General features: G+C 37.9%; 1 protein-coding gene across 1 annotated transcript in view; it reads right to left on the bottom strand.

Annotated features, from left to right (window-relative positions):
- Nucleotides 1-704: 704 nt before the first annotated feature.
- Nucleotides 705-16,840, bottom strand: part of onecut (homeobox protein onecut) — a 116,313-nt gene continuing 100,177 nt past the window's right edge. The window contains exon 5 of the mRNA XM_090160066.1: nt 705-1,700. Within this exon, the coding sequence (XP_090016192.1) occupies nt 1,378-1,700 (323 nt within the window). The 3' untranslated portion in view covers nt 705-1,377. The remainder of the gene's footprint in view (nt 1,701-16,840) is intronic.

The following is a 16,840-nucleotide window of genomic DNA, read 5'->3' as shown; positions in this document are numbered from 1 at the left end:
CTTTTTTAATAAGAAAAAAACAGTTTAAAATAAAAACTTGTATAACTATTGAGCCATTTGTTAAAATTGCCTGATTTTGTTTTTGGTAAGTCTCTCTTGTACCATTATGTACTCCCTACATTTAAGGAATGTTTACTTTTACTCTCTCAAAAAACCACAACTTTTTATACGTTTTCCCACCAAAAGTTCGTATTACAATGTATTTCTGCAGTATAAACTCTACTGGGAGGATTTTCTTAGCGTGTTTTATACCATTCGAATCATTTCCAAAAACTCATATAATTCTTGAAAAACTTCGCGTTTTATTTTTGGGGGAAAAGTGGCGATAATTAAACGAAATAAACCGTTCTTTGTGAAGTTTGTTTTACCTCTGGTACACACAATGTATACACAAAAACTCTACAAGTACCATTATAGTACCATTTGTCCTAATTCTAAATCATGTACTTTTAAATTTTCTTTTTATATTTATATTGGTTTTAATTTCGCGCGGTGAAATAGAGATATACAAATAAATTATGTGGATACTTTTCTGTTTTTATATATATATTTAGATTTAGGGAAGAAAGTATTAAATTAGTAAACATTTTGGGGGGGATTCCTTGATCATTTTTTTTAAGTTATGAATGGTTAGATTTTTTTTTGACACAGAAGTGCAGAATCAGAAACGAAACCACCGCGGTAAAGTTTTATTACAGGATATTTTGGGGAAGTAGAAGGTGCTACAGTGCGCTCTGGCAAATTGTTTGTTTGACTCATTTTTGTTCACATACACGTTTCAATTAATTAACAATTAATTAATTCGCGTTTTATAATTGATGTGCTGATACTTCATTGTCTTTATTTTATTTTATTTTCAAATTATGAAGTACCGATGAGTGGGGTCAATATATAACACCACCAAATGTTGTCGAGATCCGGTGACATCTTGCAACGGTTTCTCTTTATAATACAAAGTTTCTTATTATTACAAATACACGACCACTTCCGTATTTTTTACTTCTCTTCGATGAAATCCGAAGACGCAAGTTTTGGTTTCATATAATTCAATCCCCCATTTCCACATTGTTTTTTTAATTATATCAATATAAACTATATTATATTATCGGTCCTCTAAAAACGTATTTTGTTTATCTGTACACTATTTTGTTATCAGCCTAATTGGTTTTTTTTTCTTAAAGCGGTTTTTGTTTATGAACGCAAAAATCGAGACCTTTTTTTTTAACTTCCGCGACGACAATGTTGTTTGTTTGTAGTTGTTTATTAGTGCGGTTCGTCCACCAGCGGCGAGGTTAGGTTGGTTGGTTTTTTGTTTGTTTGTTTGAGAGATACAGATACTCGTTGAGGGGGTGGGGAGGGGGGAGGAAGTTGGTCCGGTTAGGACGCGCTGACCACCGTGTTGGACGATCCGCCCTGCGCTGATCCTTTGCCGCTCTTGTCTTCGTCTTGCCATTTGTCCTGCGAACGTCGGCGGGCGTTCATAAAGAAGTTTCCGACTGTGCTGAGCTCGAGGCCTAGCTGCTGAGAGATGGTGATCTGCATCTCCTTCGAGGGCCGCTTCGTCTCCTTAAAAATAGCCTGTAGCGTACGCCGCTGCAGGTCGGTAAAAACAAGACGAGGTTTCTTGGGCGTACTGGAATTCTTTTGCTGGGACGCCGCCGCCGACACCGCCACCGACTGCTCTTCTTTCCGTTTGCACGCTGCACCACCAGCGCGGCCCAACGCACCACACGCATCGGCACGAAGAGACAAGAACGAAAAAAAGAGAAAACAGAAACAAATATACAGTTAGATTGGTTAGTTTCGATTTTAGTTTGCTTAGAAATACTTAGTGTTGTAAGTCGGAAAATGTTCCGGAAAATGACCGAGAAAATGTTTCGTATTTTTCCGAAAAAAAAAGGTCCCATTCCATGATTAGTCTAATATATTGTTTCGAAATTGAAATAAAGCGGCATTTTCGCCTCATTTTTTCGAATCTAAAAGTAAAACTAAACTTCTAGACTAGTTTAAGCTGATTAACAATGTAACGCTATTAATGTTTTGTAGTATGTTTACTGTTATTAGACATTTCATATCGATAAAAAGTTAAAAACATTAAAAACCCTTAAAACGTTATTAATATTTTGATTTTTGATTTTTCTGGAAAATTAACAACACAAGAAATACTGTTAAGGCTGCTTTTCACCAGTGGCATCACTAGGGTATTTTAGGCGGTGCTTGAGCCACCCGAAACATTTCTGAAGCCCCACCTAAAATTTCCTTGATTTGGCCAAACTCTATTGACCTTTCTTATTCATTTAACAAAAAGTTTATTTTTTTTGGGAAGAATTTTCAACTTTCATTTTTTGGTGGTTTCCACCCCCCATCTCCCTAAATGAGACAACCCTGACCCAGAGGCGTAGTGAGGGGGGGAGGGGATCACCAATTTGTGTGTTTTGCTCCGGGTGCCAAATATCCTCGCTACGGCACTGCCCTGACCACGGCTTATGGCACCACCAATTTCGAAATCCTGGCGACGCCAATGGTTTTCACTGTCTAGAGTAAAATGTCGTGACGGTGAGGGTCAACGTAAAAATATTCGCGACCGAAAACTATCGCTACGCCACCTTTGGTACCCCATTGAAACCTAGATAAGTAGCGGCTATTGCCCGATTTCAAAATTACGTTTTTGCGCGTGACAGTACCTTTACATTGTGAGGTATAGCAGGCTTATTTACCCGCTTTTATACCCTAACATGCCGGCGTATTTTCACGTGCCAAATGAATTTTAAGATTCACCAATTAGTTTTTCCTCATCGTAAATTTGACTTTATAAATAATGATACTTGCATTTTAATATAATTTTTGCACCGTTTGCTTATATTTTAATGTTTATTTAAGAAAAAACTTTCTTATGACCCTTAAATTTGTCTATATCAGACGCTAGATCATAGGTGCTACCTCGGAGAAGCTAGCGCAGCTACTCCACCTAGACTCGTTTCAGTCGCGAATATTAGATAAATAATAATAATAATAATAATCAGCTAGGCTAATAATACCCAAGGAACCACCTTAGGCCTAAGTCATCAAGCGACTTTTAAAGCCATTAATTCTGGTGGCCGGGTCACAATGCGTAGGAAGAATATGGTCCATATCATTACTGATTACTGAACAAAAATATCCTACGCGTAACAACGGGTCCCATTTTTCACGGGTTAAAGGTCCTCTTGTAACCCAATACTGCTAACCTTTTCGCGAATTTTGAAGAACCTGGAAAAGGTGACGTAATCCGTAGCCAATGAAATTGGGAACCATTGCTACGTTTAGTCGTTTCTCTCCCTTATGTCTTATGTCCACAATAATCCCACGCCATATTTTAAATGGTTCTAAGTAATAATTAAACAAACACACTTTTGTAAACGTATGGAGTATTTTATGAAATAAGTTGATGGTTAGATTTTATGGACGAAGCATAAATGTACAATTTTGAAAGCTAAAAATGTAGCCAAATATACCTGGTAATCACACGTCACCTATCGCCCAATGTCGGAACTAAATAGTAATTATTCAAAATAAACAAAACTTTTATATTTTACCCACAAACCAACGCGACAAAAACCACCGCAAGGCCGACTCATTATAGATTAGTGTTCGTCAATTTATATATTTCGCAATTTTATCTATAACGACTAGCGTGGGCATTCTCTTGTCAGTTGATTACATCGATGACGTATTAATTGAGGTGCCGGGCATTTGACCAAAAACCCTACGCTATATTCACGTAGGCCACTTTAAGTAATTAACTAAAAATTGACCTTCTTGTAAGTGATTTAGGAGACACCAAATTAAATGGTATTTTTCTCGTTGGGTAAAAATTTACCTTGTAAGCAAGAATCCACACCTTTACTTGGAATGCTTATCCTGGCGTATCGTGTATGGTAAGATCACTCTGACGGCTTTGGCCCCGCCTACGAGATAAATAATCCCCTTTGCGCGTGCTTCCCTCTCACGCTGTTGTTTGTTAAGTTAACAAAAAACCGTCAGCCACATCGAGACGAAAATTGTCGCGATAAGCATTCCAAGTAGAGGTATGGATTCCTGTTGTAAGTGATTTAGAAAACACCAAATTAAATGTTATTTTATCGCTGTATCTTTTGGTTCGGGAGGGGCGGGCACGCAATTGAAAAACAACGGTACAAAACAATTGTATGAAAATAAACATATTTAACTTAAAATAAATAGTCTAATGGATGAGATCAAAAAGTAAACTGACGTTCAATTGCAAATACTTTCGGAGTAGTGAGAAAACAATTAAGTTGAAAAAGTCGATTAATAGTTGCGTTTAACCCCTTCCAAATAGCCCCCCCAAAAAGAAGTAGTTCCAGCAACCAAAAAAAGGTTGAAAATAAGTAATTCCCCGTTCACTGCGAGAGAAGAAAATTTTCCATCAACGTTGTTGAGGCTTTGTACGAAGCCAACTATTTCAATTTTGGGTGCATCGCGTTTTATCACCGTGTCGAAAGCGATGATGAATCGTGGAGCGCGCAACGCCTTCGGGCTCCTCATTTATTTAGTTTCGCCGAATCAAAGGTTTATTTATTGGTTATGATTCCTCTCTCTCTCGCTCATCCCAGCGACCATCTGCTCCCGAGTGCCAACTTTCGCAACGGCCTTCCTTCTAGAGCGCCGGGTTTCCTGACTTACCCGATAGCGAAGGGGAAGCCACGGGCTAGGGTCATTCTTTAGGGTTAGTTAGCGTTATAAGGTACCAGTTGACTAGGACGCCCAGGTTTGGGTTTATCCTACCGCAGTTCCCATTCTGACAACTGTTTTTCAATTATAATTCGGTTCTTTTAAAAGCGTTGACTATTTACCCATTATTACTAGGAGTTTAATTAATTTTCACTTTGTAAATAAACTCTTTCAACAACAAGGTTCGTACAAAATTTCCGGAATTAGATTCCTGGACAATTCCAGGTTTTCCCTGACCAAATTGCCAAATTTTCCCTGACCATTTTCGTAGAATAAACGAATGGTTTGAGGTAAGAATCTTGAAAAAGAATTTATTTGCCTGATTTTTTTGGGGTCATTTTAAAATTCCTTTACTTTTTGGGACCATTTTCAAATTCCCTGACTTCTCCCTGACCTTTTGAAAACATTTTCAAATTCCCTGACTTCTCCCTGACCTTTTGGAAACATTTTCCAAATTCCCTGACTTTTCCTGACCTTTTGAAAACATTTTCAAATTCCCTGACTTTTCCAGGTTTTCCAGGTCATGTACGAACCCTGAACAAATCTATAGTTACATAAAATATTTCGCCTAAGTAAAACTTTAAAGATATAAATTCAATAGATGATTTAATTAAATTTCACTTAGTTTAGAAAAAAGGGAGGTTAAATAAGAAATTATTTCTAATGAAATGGTAGAACATTGTATTTTAATATATTTCTTCAGAAAGAACATCGTTACCGAGTTACCATAGTAATTGTAACTAAAAACATTGTAGTTCTAACTTTATCGTTACCAGAATCTAAAAACATTGTAGTTCTAACTTTATCGTTACCAGAATCTAAAAACAATGTAGTTCTAATTTTATCGTTACCAGAATCTAAAAACATTGTAGTTCTAACTTTCACTTTAGCCGAGTTTAAAACATAGTAATTGTAACTTTATCGTTAGCAGAATCTAAAAACATTGTAGTTATAACTTTATCATCACCCAAGTTTAATCATTTTCTATACACTCTAATTTCAACCTGGTCCCTATATTTTATTATAGATTTTTAAAACTTTAAATTGGAAATGAAAGTTTGGTTTTCAAGTTAGGATGATTTTAATGTAGGGTAACGTCTTTCTCAACTAAGTTAAAGCAAGCGTGAAAATGGCAGAAGAGAATATTCAAGATGGAGATAATTTCACGGGAAGCTAGGGTGTTTAGGTAAAAACGTTGGGAGAAGGTCGTGAAGGCATTCTTGAGATTTCCTTTAAGTTGACGAAATCGAATTATTAATTAGAGAAAGGGGCGAGATTCCGTTGATTGTGTGTGGGCCCCTCTTGAGAACACTTCGTTTGCGTCCCTCACCTAGGGCCATTCAATTTGAGAAGGGGATCAAATACGCTAAACGATACCGGGCTTACCTGCCGTACTATCGCCCAGCTTCCGATGCAAATTTAGCGTATAATTTCGGAATAAGGAAAAACTCCCTCCGCTCAAAAGACGAAGGCATCATCATTTTCGCTTTCCGAAGAAAGGGGCCTCGCTCCGGGGGTTATTTTGTTCGAGAATTTGTCTCGAAACTTGCTGTATAGAGGCGTTATTTTGTCTTTATAATATTTATAAAGAATTATTTCAAATTAATTGAATTGAAATTTGGAAAATAACTAGGAGAAAAAAGAGCATTTGATGTGAACAATATTATCAAATGGGAATAAAATAGAGAACAATGCTAACCAAACTGAAATATTGATTTGAACTATTTTTACCTAAAATTTAATTAAATTTGAATTATCAGATACCAAAAATGAATTTAATTTTGAATTATCAGATACCAAAAATGAATTTAATTTTGAATTACCGGATCTCAAAAATGTATTTAATTTTGAATTACCGGATCTCAAAAATGTATTTAATTTTGAATTACCGGATCTCAAAAATGTATTTAATTTTGAATTACCGGATCTCAAAAATGTATTTAATTTTGAATTACCGGATCTCAAAAATGTATTTAATTTCGAATTACCGGATCTCAAAAATGTATTTAATTTCGAATTACCGGATCTCAAAAATGTATTTAATTTTGAATTACCGGATCTCAAAAATGTATTTAATTTTGAATTACCGGATCTCAAAAATGTATTTAATTTTGAATTACCGGATCTCAAAAATGTATTTAATTTTGAATTACCGGATCTCAAAAATGTATTTAATTTTGAATTACCGGATCTCAAAAATGTATTTAATTTTAAATTACCGGATCTCAAAAATGTATTTAATTTTGAATTACCGGATCTCAAAAATGTATTTAATTTTGAATTACCGGATCTCAAAAATGTATTTAATTTTGAATTACCGGATACCAAAATGTATTTGAGGGGGAAGAACACAGAAAAAGCCTCTTTTTCGTTCTAGCTGAACGTTTCTGTTTTAACCATTACTAATTGAATTATATTTTTCTTATTAGGCTGAACCTTCCTTTAGTGCTTAAAATAATTTTGATAATTTTAATATTAATAGTTAACGAGATATAAGGTCCTAACTAAAGGTTAGTTTGGTTGCTTGTCCAACTTGTTTAGCTCCGGGGGTCCGAATTAAAACGTAATAACTTAATTACTTTTAAATTTAAAATTGTCAAAATTATTTTAAGCCCTAAACAAGAGGCTGTTCTACACTTAAATATTAATTTTATAAGTTAAGATACAAAATTAAAAGAGTTCAGCTTGAAATAGCGCGAAACTAGACAATGGCCACTGTAGTCTTCCCCCTTAATATTTAATTATAAGGTCCCAAAAATGTTAAATTTGAATTATCGGATCCCAAAAATGTATTTAAATTTGAACTATTGGATACCAAAAAGGAATTTAATTTTGTATTAACGGATACCAAAATTTATTTAATATTGAATTACCGGATACCAAAATTTATTTAATATTGAATTACCGGATACCAAAATTTATTTAATATTTATTTATAAGGTCCCAAAAATGTATTTAAATTTAAATTATCGCATTCCAAAAATGTATTTAATTTTTAGATATCGGATCCCAAAAATGTATCTAATTTTGAATTACCGTATACCAAATATGTATTTAATTTTGAATCACCGGATCCCAAAATTTATTAAGTATTTAATTATAAGGTCCCAAAAATGTATTTCAATTTTAATTATCGGATCCCAAAAAAGTATTTAAATTTGAATTATTGGATACCAAAAAGGAATTTAATTTTGAATTACCGGATACCAAAATTTATTTAATATTGAATCACCGGATCCCAAAGTTTATTAAGTATTTAATTATAAGGTCCCAAAAATGTATTTCAATTTGAATTATCGTATCCCAAAAAAGTATTTAATTTTTAGTTATCGTATCCCAAAAAAGTATTTAATTTTTAGTTATCGGATCCCAAAAATGTATCTAATTTTGAATTACCGTATAACAAAAATGTATTTAATTTTGAATCACCGGATCCCAAAATTTATTAGTTTTTCATTAACATCGAAACTGACTAAATTATACCTATAATTACTGACCATTTATAAAAATAGTTTATTAACTGGATAATTTATTAACAAATATTTTTAAAAATATGAACGTTTGGCTATTTTTAGATAATTAGAAACAAATTATTGTTTTTAATTATTACGAGGTGATTAGTAAATATGGGCTAAAACAAATCCACTATCAGTCAAATTAACGCGTTCATTTACATAATTAGGAATTCCAACGAATGTTTTTAGAAACGCTTATAAAAATAAAATCTACCGTTCATTTAAATAAGATTTCTAAATGCACGGCCAATCGGTGCTCGCAGTTATTATCACCAGTGTGAAAAAAAATGACCGCGCGTTATTAGCATAAGTAAATGGATCATCTTCACCGTGGCTTACATAAGTATGATTATATACCATATAGGAGAGATTCAGAAAAAATCTGAGCAAATGTTTTTATAATCCCCGCTAAGTTCCCAAAAACTCCTCGGGTCATACGGGGAGTTTTTCCTTACTAGAACTAACTTTTATTTTATGTTCTACCACTCCACTTTTAGTACGACCAAAAGTATATGATATAATATTAGATAGAAGTATTCACCTTCTTTTACTACTAATTTTATTCGCTCGAAACACGAACATAGAGCTCGGGGAAACGGATAAATTAACCGCTTAAATTTCAATTAATCATAAAAAATCGTTTAACTGTTTATTTATGGATAATATTAACGACTATTATACGATTTAATACGCAACAAATAAGTTTTTATTCGGATAATTTTCGAATATGGATATAAAAGAAATTAACGGAAAATTTTCTATCCGAACGCCGAGCCCTACACGTACCTTCTCAACTTTCACTGAATTTTCAAAATACCATTGTAATTATACCCCTGTAGCGACGGTGGCTGTGCAGTTAGTAGTTTTAGGCAATCGAGTCGGTTATCAAGTATCAATTTTTTTCATCGAGTATTCGAGTCGAGTAATATTGAAGTCGAGTCGAGTAATCGAGTACTTGATTAAGGGGAAACTTTCTCTTATTCGAGTCGAGTAACTAAAAAATAACCTCGAGTACTATATTTAATGAGTCGGGTTATCGAGTACTTGATTAGGAGCTGGTTTTATTCAAGAAATTATTAAATTAAATTTAAAAGGAGTATAAAGTAACTTTCAATGCTGAAAAATATTCCTTTTATTTAAATGAACCACAGTTTCCACAACTTTGTAGGTATCGTTTATTGCTCCCCAAAAAGTTGTATAAACCCCTCTTTGAATTTTGAAGCAACAGTCGAAATGTCCTAGGGTAGTTAGGGTTGGCCGAACTTTAAAGGTTGACTCTCTGCCGACTAAAAATATACCTGTTTCATTTCTTTTATATCCTTATCCGAAAATTATCCAAATAAAAACTTATTTGTTGCATATTCAATCGTATAAAAGTCGCGAACATTATCGATAAACAAACTGTAAATCGATTTTTTTACGGTTAATTGAAATTTTGGCGGTTAATTTATCCGTTTATATTTAATATACTATTGGAGTTACAGTAATATAAACGCGTTACCATCAAAGAAAAGGTTCTTAATAATTAAATAAATTGAAGTCTCAAAGACAAAGTTTCGAGAAACCGTTGCGTTTAAACGCGTCATTTAAATTATTCAAGATTTTGAAAATCGAATTAAAAGCAGCTTTCAACCCGGAACTAAAGTCTTCCGCTTGGAGTTGTTGTCGAGGCTACCTCGCTTTACCAAGAAGCGGGGCTTCAGGGGCGGGTCTCGGCAAAAGAATCGAACTTTTTACGGAGAGTCGGAAAAGGGAAGAGTGAAAATTGACCTAATTTGGTTGAGCCAGAGAGAGAGAAGGAAAAGATATGATCAATATGAGAATCGAAACCACATGGGGACCCTGCTGATCTATAAAACCTCTTGTGCAGCTTAATCCGCGACCGGGGCTCGGGGTTCCAGTCGCGCGGGGGGGGGGGACCACGGGGGCGAAGACTAGAATGCGTAAGCGGGGGGCTGGGGCGACTGCCCTCCCCGTCCAAGACAGTGCACTCCGCTCGTTATATTATAGATCTGGCGGAGGTGGAATAGGCTAAGAAGGAGCGGATATAGACTTTATTGAACGGTGCAAAGGGCGGCTTCCGCCAGATATTTATTTGATTTGGGATTGGTCGAACTTTGCAACGTCATCGGAGAACCAAAATGCGCATGCGCGAGCCGACGATCACTCCAACGATCCGTGAACTGAACCTCACGAGTTGGATCAAAGCGCCCACGCTACGGTCGCCCATTTTCCGTGAGGGGCCCCGCCGGTACGCACCTCGCTGCCCGACGAAAATGTCTCCCGATCACGTGATCACGATCAGAGTACAATTTGGGGTGGTCGGCCATTTGCGGGGAACAAGTGCGTGTGATGCGTGAAGAGGTTGGGTTTGATCACATTTTCAAAAAACAAAAGAAGAGTAACGGAGATGGGGTGGAGGGAAGTGGGTGTTTCCGTTCATTGTTGAAGTTTGTTTTGGTTTAAAGGAGATATGCACTCACTGCCTGTAGGCGCGTCTTCTCTGCTCGGCCCTGTAGGCGGCCTCGCTCGCCGATGCTCTCTGGTTTACATTGCTACGAGAGTGAAAGTCTGCAATGAAACAAGAGAGCACAAGTCTCAGATTCTACAAATCGGAAACTTGCCCGGACATTATAAGTGCATTCCCATGCAAGAACTGGGAGCTACCTTGATATTCCAGTTACCCAAAAAAATTCATTTAAATCAGTTCCCCCTTTTTCCCCCACCAAGGGACCAAAATAAAGTAAAACATTCATTATCGCTACAGACCAGAAATAGTCGGCGTATAAGTCGAATTGAGTTTAAATTTTTCGACAAACTTATCTCCGAACCATATCGGACTAAATCGCCTTCAAAAAACTGTCGACTATTTCTGGCTCTCGTAGGAATTTTAAAGAAAGTGGAATCCTTTTTGTTTGAGAAAAATATAATGGTCTATGCAAAAACCTAATATGAGCCAAACCATCGAAGCATTGGGTGGCGAAGTTCGATCGTAATTCGTTTATAGCGAACTATCTCAAAATGTCTTCGGAATCCACAAAACGCTCCGCCGTGTTCGCTTTTAAAACAACTCAAATCTCGGAAGAATTCGGGTCGGAAAGTTGTTTATCAGCGCTACTGTCAGAACGTCAAAAGGCGAAACTGAAAAGGTGGCGCTTCCAAAAATGGAACAATGGGGGAATCTCCGGGCTGGCTGGTTTTACTTGATTACGGTGGTCGCGCATCTCCGAAATACGAAAAGAAGAAGAAAATTCAATGAAGGAAAAGAAAGCGCTATCTCGTTGTCTACAGAAGCGATCGTCTCCGCGCTTAAGCCTATCCATCTCGGACAAAAACCAGAGATTACGTCACAGATCATTGGCGCGGCAACTTCTTCGGGGTAAAAACATCCCTTCCATTCCGTCGTCTTCGGCGTCGTCACGTACCAATCGTCGTAAGGGCAGACTTCACTCCGTCGCCGACTTCGTCCGCGCTGTCAACTCGAAGGCGGATCCAAAAAATAAAAATGAGAGCGAGGTTTTCCACGGCAGTAATCAATGATTACATTCCAGCGCGTTATAAGTATTCAGCGGGAACTTTTAGCGAAACAACGACGGTGCGTACCGGAATCAGGAGGGGGGTTTCTGGTAGGAGGAGTTCGGAATGGAGATTTCAGGGGCTAAAAAATAAGCGTCCCATCGACTGAAAGGGGCCCGGCCCTCACTGGGGCCCTGCCCTCATTGGAGCACCGTCCGGATGGAGACGCTGGCATCTTCTTAAAGGTCCCGCGAAAGGATCGAAGGAGTACGTCCTACCAAATTGATTCCATCCCGGAGGCAGAGTGGGCAGACGCCTTTCAACAGGGGGGGCACCACGGAGGGAGGGGGGGGGGCGATGGCCGAGGGGTGCGAAAGAAGAAAGAGTCGCGGAGATTTATCCGTCAAGTTTAGCCGAGGTTGCGGGCTGTCATCGATCTGTTTGCGTGGCAACTTTTCCTCCTAGTTCGGGCCAAGGTGGGATGGCGCTGCGAAGAGATGAGAACGTAATAGGAGGTGTTGCCCGGACGGATGCTCGCGGTGCTGGAAGGCGAGAAGGGGCTCCGACCAATCGCGTCTCTTCGCCGAAATCAATGGCTCTTTGGCGAGGCTTCTTCGACCCGAAAGGGCTGGATTTCGGGTGAGTATACGCGCCAAGGAAGGGGTAGGATCGCCGCCGCTCGATCAAAGCGCTCTCGCCGAATATAAAAGACGGAGACGCGCCAGGATCAAGACGCAAACGGAGCCGAGGAGGCTCCGGAGGCGGACCGCGTCGTCCTGGCTTCGCTCTTGGCCACCTCCGCGTCGGGACTTCCGCTTCGTCGGCGCGGGGTTGTTCTCGATCGTTTCGCACTTTCTTCAGGCTTACGTTGAACTATTTATTTGCCTATTTCCAATTGTTGAATACTAAATTCTCCGACTAATAATTCACGAAACAGTCAACGCACCAATAAAGGTTTTCGTCTTAGGTTTGAAATATTTATCCTAAATTGAAATGACAACGTTGTTCTTATTTAATGCAAGTTGAGACTTTCCTGAGAAATATTACAATTTTAATTGTTGGAATAAGCCATTTTTAATTTAGTTATATCTAAGACTTCCGGATCGTCAGAAACTTACAAATAAGACTGAAATTATGTTATGAATATAACGGAAATTCTCCACAAATAAGACTGAAATTATATTATGAATATAACGGAAATTCTCCACAAATAAGACTGAAATCCTCCAAAATAAGAAGAAATAAGACTGAAATTCTCCACAAACAAGTCTGAAATTAAGTAATGAATAAGACGGAAATCCTCCACAAATAAGTCTGAAATTCTCCACAAATAAGAGTGAAATCCTCCACAAATAAGACTGAAATTGTCCACAAACAAGTCTGAAATTAAGTAATGAATAAGACGGAAATCCTCCACAAATAAGTCTGAAATTCTCCACAAATAAGAGTGAAATCCTCCACAAATAAGACTGAAATCCTCCACAAATAAGAGTGAAATCCTCCACAAATAAGAGTGAAATCCTCCACAAATAAGAGTGAAATCCTCCACAAATAAGAGTGAAATCCTCCACAAATAAGAGTGAAATTCTCCACAAATAAGACGGAAATTCTCCACAAAAAGATTAAAATTAAGTAATAAATAAGGCGGAAATTAAGTAATAAATAAGACGGAAATTAAGTAATAAATAAGACGGAAATTAAGTAATAAATAAGACGGAAATTCTCCACAAATAAAGACGAAAATTCTCCACAAAGAAGACTGAAATTCTCAAAAAATTCAATAACTAAAATTTTGTAAGTTCGGACTTTTGCAATAACCATACGTGAAATTGTATTACTTTTATAAACCAATCGTACAAGTAGCATACTTATGTAAAATCCAAGGGAACTTAAAAGCCAGTAATTCAACCGCACTTAAAACGTATCTCAAAAGAGGTAGAAAATCTTCCGAAAGAGAAGCGAGCGGCATAATTTGAACGTGTCAAAAACCCATCCCGAAGTTCGACCGCCTTTAAAATAAGGGAACGCGCCGTTCAAACTTAAAAAACGCTTCAAAAATAACAACTAAGCCAAGTGCGCCCCGTAAAACCGGTCACCAGCAAAGTTCAATCCGATGCACCCCGATAACGGCAGTCTCAAGTGCTCGCGGGGGGTGACGATCCTCAGACAGGATAGAAGGTTCCATCCAGGCGTGAAGCGTCGAAGGGCTAGAAATCTTGACCAGCCATCGCCTTAAAACGTTTCCATTGACCAGTCCACAAAATAGGCGGCCTTGATACGGCGAACCACTCTCTCTCTATCGGTGTGTTCAAAAAGGGGGCTTACTCGGAATATCCAACAACGCCATCCGGATACAAACTTCACCGTACCCGGACGTTATCGTGGTATTATCAACTTAACCATAGGATGGCGACCCCAAATATGGCACCCAGCGGGAAAAACCCCCTTCCAAGAGCGCGAGATGGTGTCAATGCACCACTCAAAAAAAGACGTAGGAGGGGTGCAACGGGTCTTGGCGCGGGAGTGATTTTTGGGCGCGTTTTTGATAACAAAAGCTTTTGGTTTTTGGCAACTCGTCCCCCGGTCGCATTTTCGCACGGGGGGGGGGGGGGACGCGGAGGTGTCCGGCGTCGGCGGGGGGAGGCGGGAAAGGCTACTTTCGGACGTTAAAAGGGAACGTCAAAGAGCTTGTCATCGGACACGTCAATATCGGTTTTGTGTCAAGCGTCCGAATAGTTTTCCTACCACAGGCCGGGGCACTTTCTCCCGCCTCGCCTGACGCATTCTCTTCTCGACCATACTCTCTCGGAATGCAATTTTAGAGGGACCAGATCTCTTGGATTTGCTCCGGAATTATTTCGATAACAACGCGTTCCAAACGCGAAATATATCTTCGAACTAACAATGAAAATGGTGGGGTTATCAATTATTTTAGTTTTTAAGAACGTTTCAATTTTTCCAAAATAATAACTCGAACGAGGTTCGCGTAAAATGGCTGAAACTTACAGCGAAAATAGTGATAGTAGGCTTCTCCCTGCACACCAGTGCGCTGCGCTTAGAACACTTCTACAGGCGTTTAGCCTATTGACGCGAACCAACATTTTTGAGAATCTTTGATGGTCAACAAAGGGCACAAATCGAATTTCTACTTGTGACCAAATTATAAATGGGGCCGACGAGTTATGTTGGCCACCGGTACAATTTACCGGGGCCCAGGCAGACTGGGGGGCCCTGTTTAGAATCTTTTTCTGAGTTTTCCCCTCAGAACGTTAAGATATTTTCGACTTTCTTGGGGGCCGAATTTATTCAATTAGTGGAGTTTTTAAATACAACGGTGGGTAATTACCACCGAGGCTTAGCTAGAATTTTTAAATACTACAATTTGCATCGAATCTTTCAAACGTTTCATGGAGCGAGTGGACGAAAATGCAAAACAAAGTTGGGTAGAAATGTGGGCTCCCGTGAATAATTTATTTTTGCTCACTTCCCTGACGAAAATGATGGATCAAATTTCATTCCAAAATTATATCAAAAATTGAGCAGATCCAAATTCGACGTTGGTGGAAAATAATAATAAAAATTAATTAATTTGATCGAATTATAATGTATGAAATTCAACTTTATTATTCAATATAAATAGAACTGAGTTCGTTCGAAATTTGGACGTTGGGTCAAGTCATTAACGGTTAGTGCAGGGAGCTGTTGACTCGCGTGGCAAGAAGGGCTTGCCACCACCGTCCTACGCGTTGTAAGGATTAAGGACTAGGCCTACTGGACACTGGCATATGGGCCCCCACCACTGATTAAATCAATGGATTTTTCTTCAGGACATTTTTGCGTTTTTATGCTTTCCTTACATAGGCCCCCCACCAAAATCTGCCTTCAGTAAATCCGGTACTGACCCGGCCACCTGTTTAAAGGCATTAAAAGTCGCTAGATGACTTGGTGGTGCCTTGGGTATTAGCCTAGCTGATTATTATTATTATTAAAAGTGGCTAGAGCTTGGAAAGGTCAATTTTCCATTGTTATAGCTTAGATCATTACTTCCGCTGCTTATACGCTTTTGCTTACATATATTTCCCTATATTATACAATTCGTGACCAAAACGAGTGTAGGTGGCGTAACGGTGCTAGCTTCTCCGAGGTAGCTCCTATGATCTAGCGTCTGCTACGGACAAATTGAAAAGTCATAAGAAAATGTTTTTCTTAAATAAACTTATCATAATATAAGCAAAAGATGCAAAAATTATATTAAAATATAATTAAAAATATAAGTTAAAATTACGAATAACGATGAGGAAAAACTAATAGCGTCTGCTTTAGCCGCTACCTATTAAACCTAAATGTATTTCGAGCTGTAGTTTACTTCTGCCCCAATACTAATTTTGGTTGACGTAGAACTGATGAAGACGAGGTTTTATGTTTGATCTATACTAATATTTGTTAATCTTATTGACTGTAGTTTACATCTGCCCCAATACTAGTTTTGGGTTACGTAGGGTACGCGACGATTGTATTAATTGTTGTATACTAGAATATTGATGTTCATATTGATTATATACGTAGCAGCTACAAAAGAGCGAGAAATGGCTTGTTTCAATGCTTGTTAGGTTAAGGTTAGGTTAAGTAAGGTTAGGTTAGGTTAGGGTTAGGTTAGGTTAGGTTAGTAATTTCTGGTTCTTTGTAGCGGATTCGTAATTAATTACCTTGTTTTCCATTGAAACCAGCCATCATTGGCCCTTTGTAGCTTCTCCGAATGCACATTCCCTGTTTTTCATTGTAATAAAAAATTTGTTTCTTTTGTAGTTATTCCGTATTTAATTACTCTGTTTTCTATTGAAACAAGCCATTTCTCGCTCTTTTGTAGCTGCTCCGCATTTAAATACCCTGTTTTCTATTGAAACAAGCCTTAGTTTAGTCTACAACTATTAATCCAATCGTCGCGTACCCTAAGTCACCCAAAACTAGTATTGGGGCAGATGTAAACTACTTCCGTACTTCGGAACCGTACTTTAAATGTAGTTAACCGTAATAACTTGTTGTACGTAGTAAAATCTTACAGCCTTTATCGTAACCAA

Source organism: Leiobunum rupestre, chromosome 10, assembly GCF_980474605.1.
Source record: "Leiobunum rupestre chromosome 10, qqLeiRupe1.1.hap1, whole genome shotgun sequence".
In the NCBI taxonomy this organism is placed as follows: domain Eukaryota; kingdom Metazoa; phylum Arthropoda; class Arachnida; order Opiliones; family Sclerosomatidae; genus Leiobunum; species Leiobunum rupestre.
The sequence above is the reverse complement of the archived record's forward strand: the minus strand, read 5'-3'. Positions and strand labels throughout refer to the sequence as shown.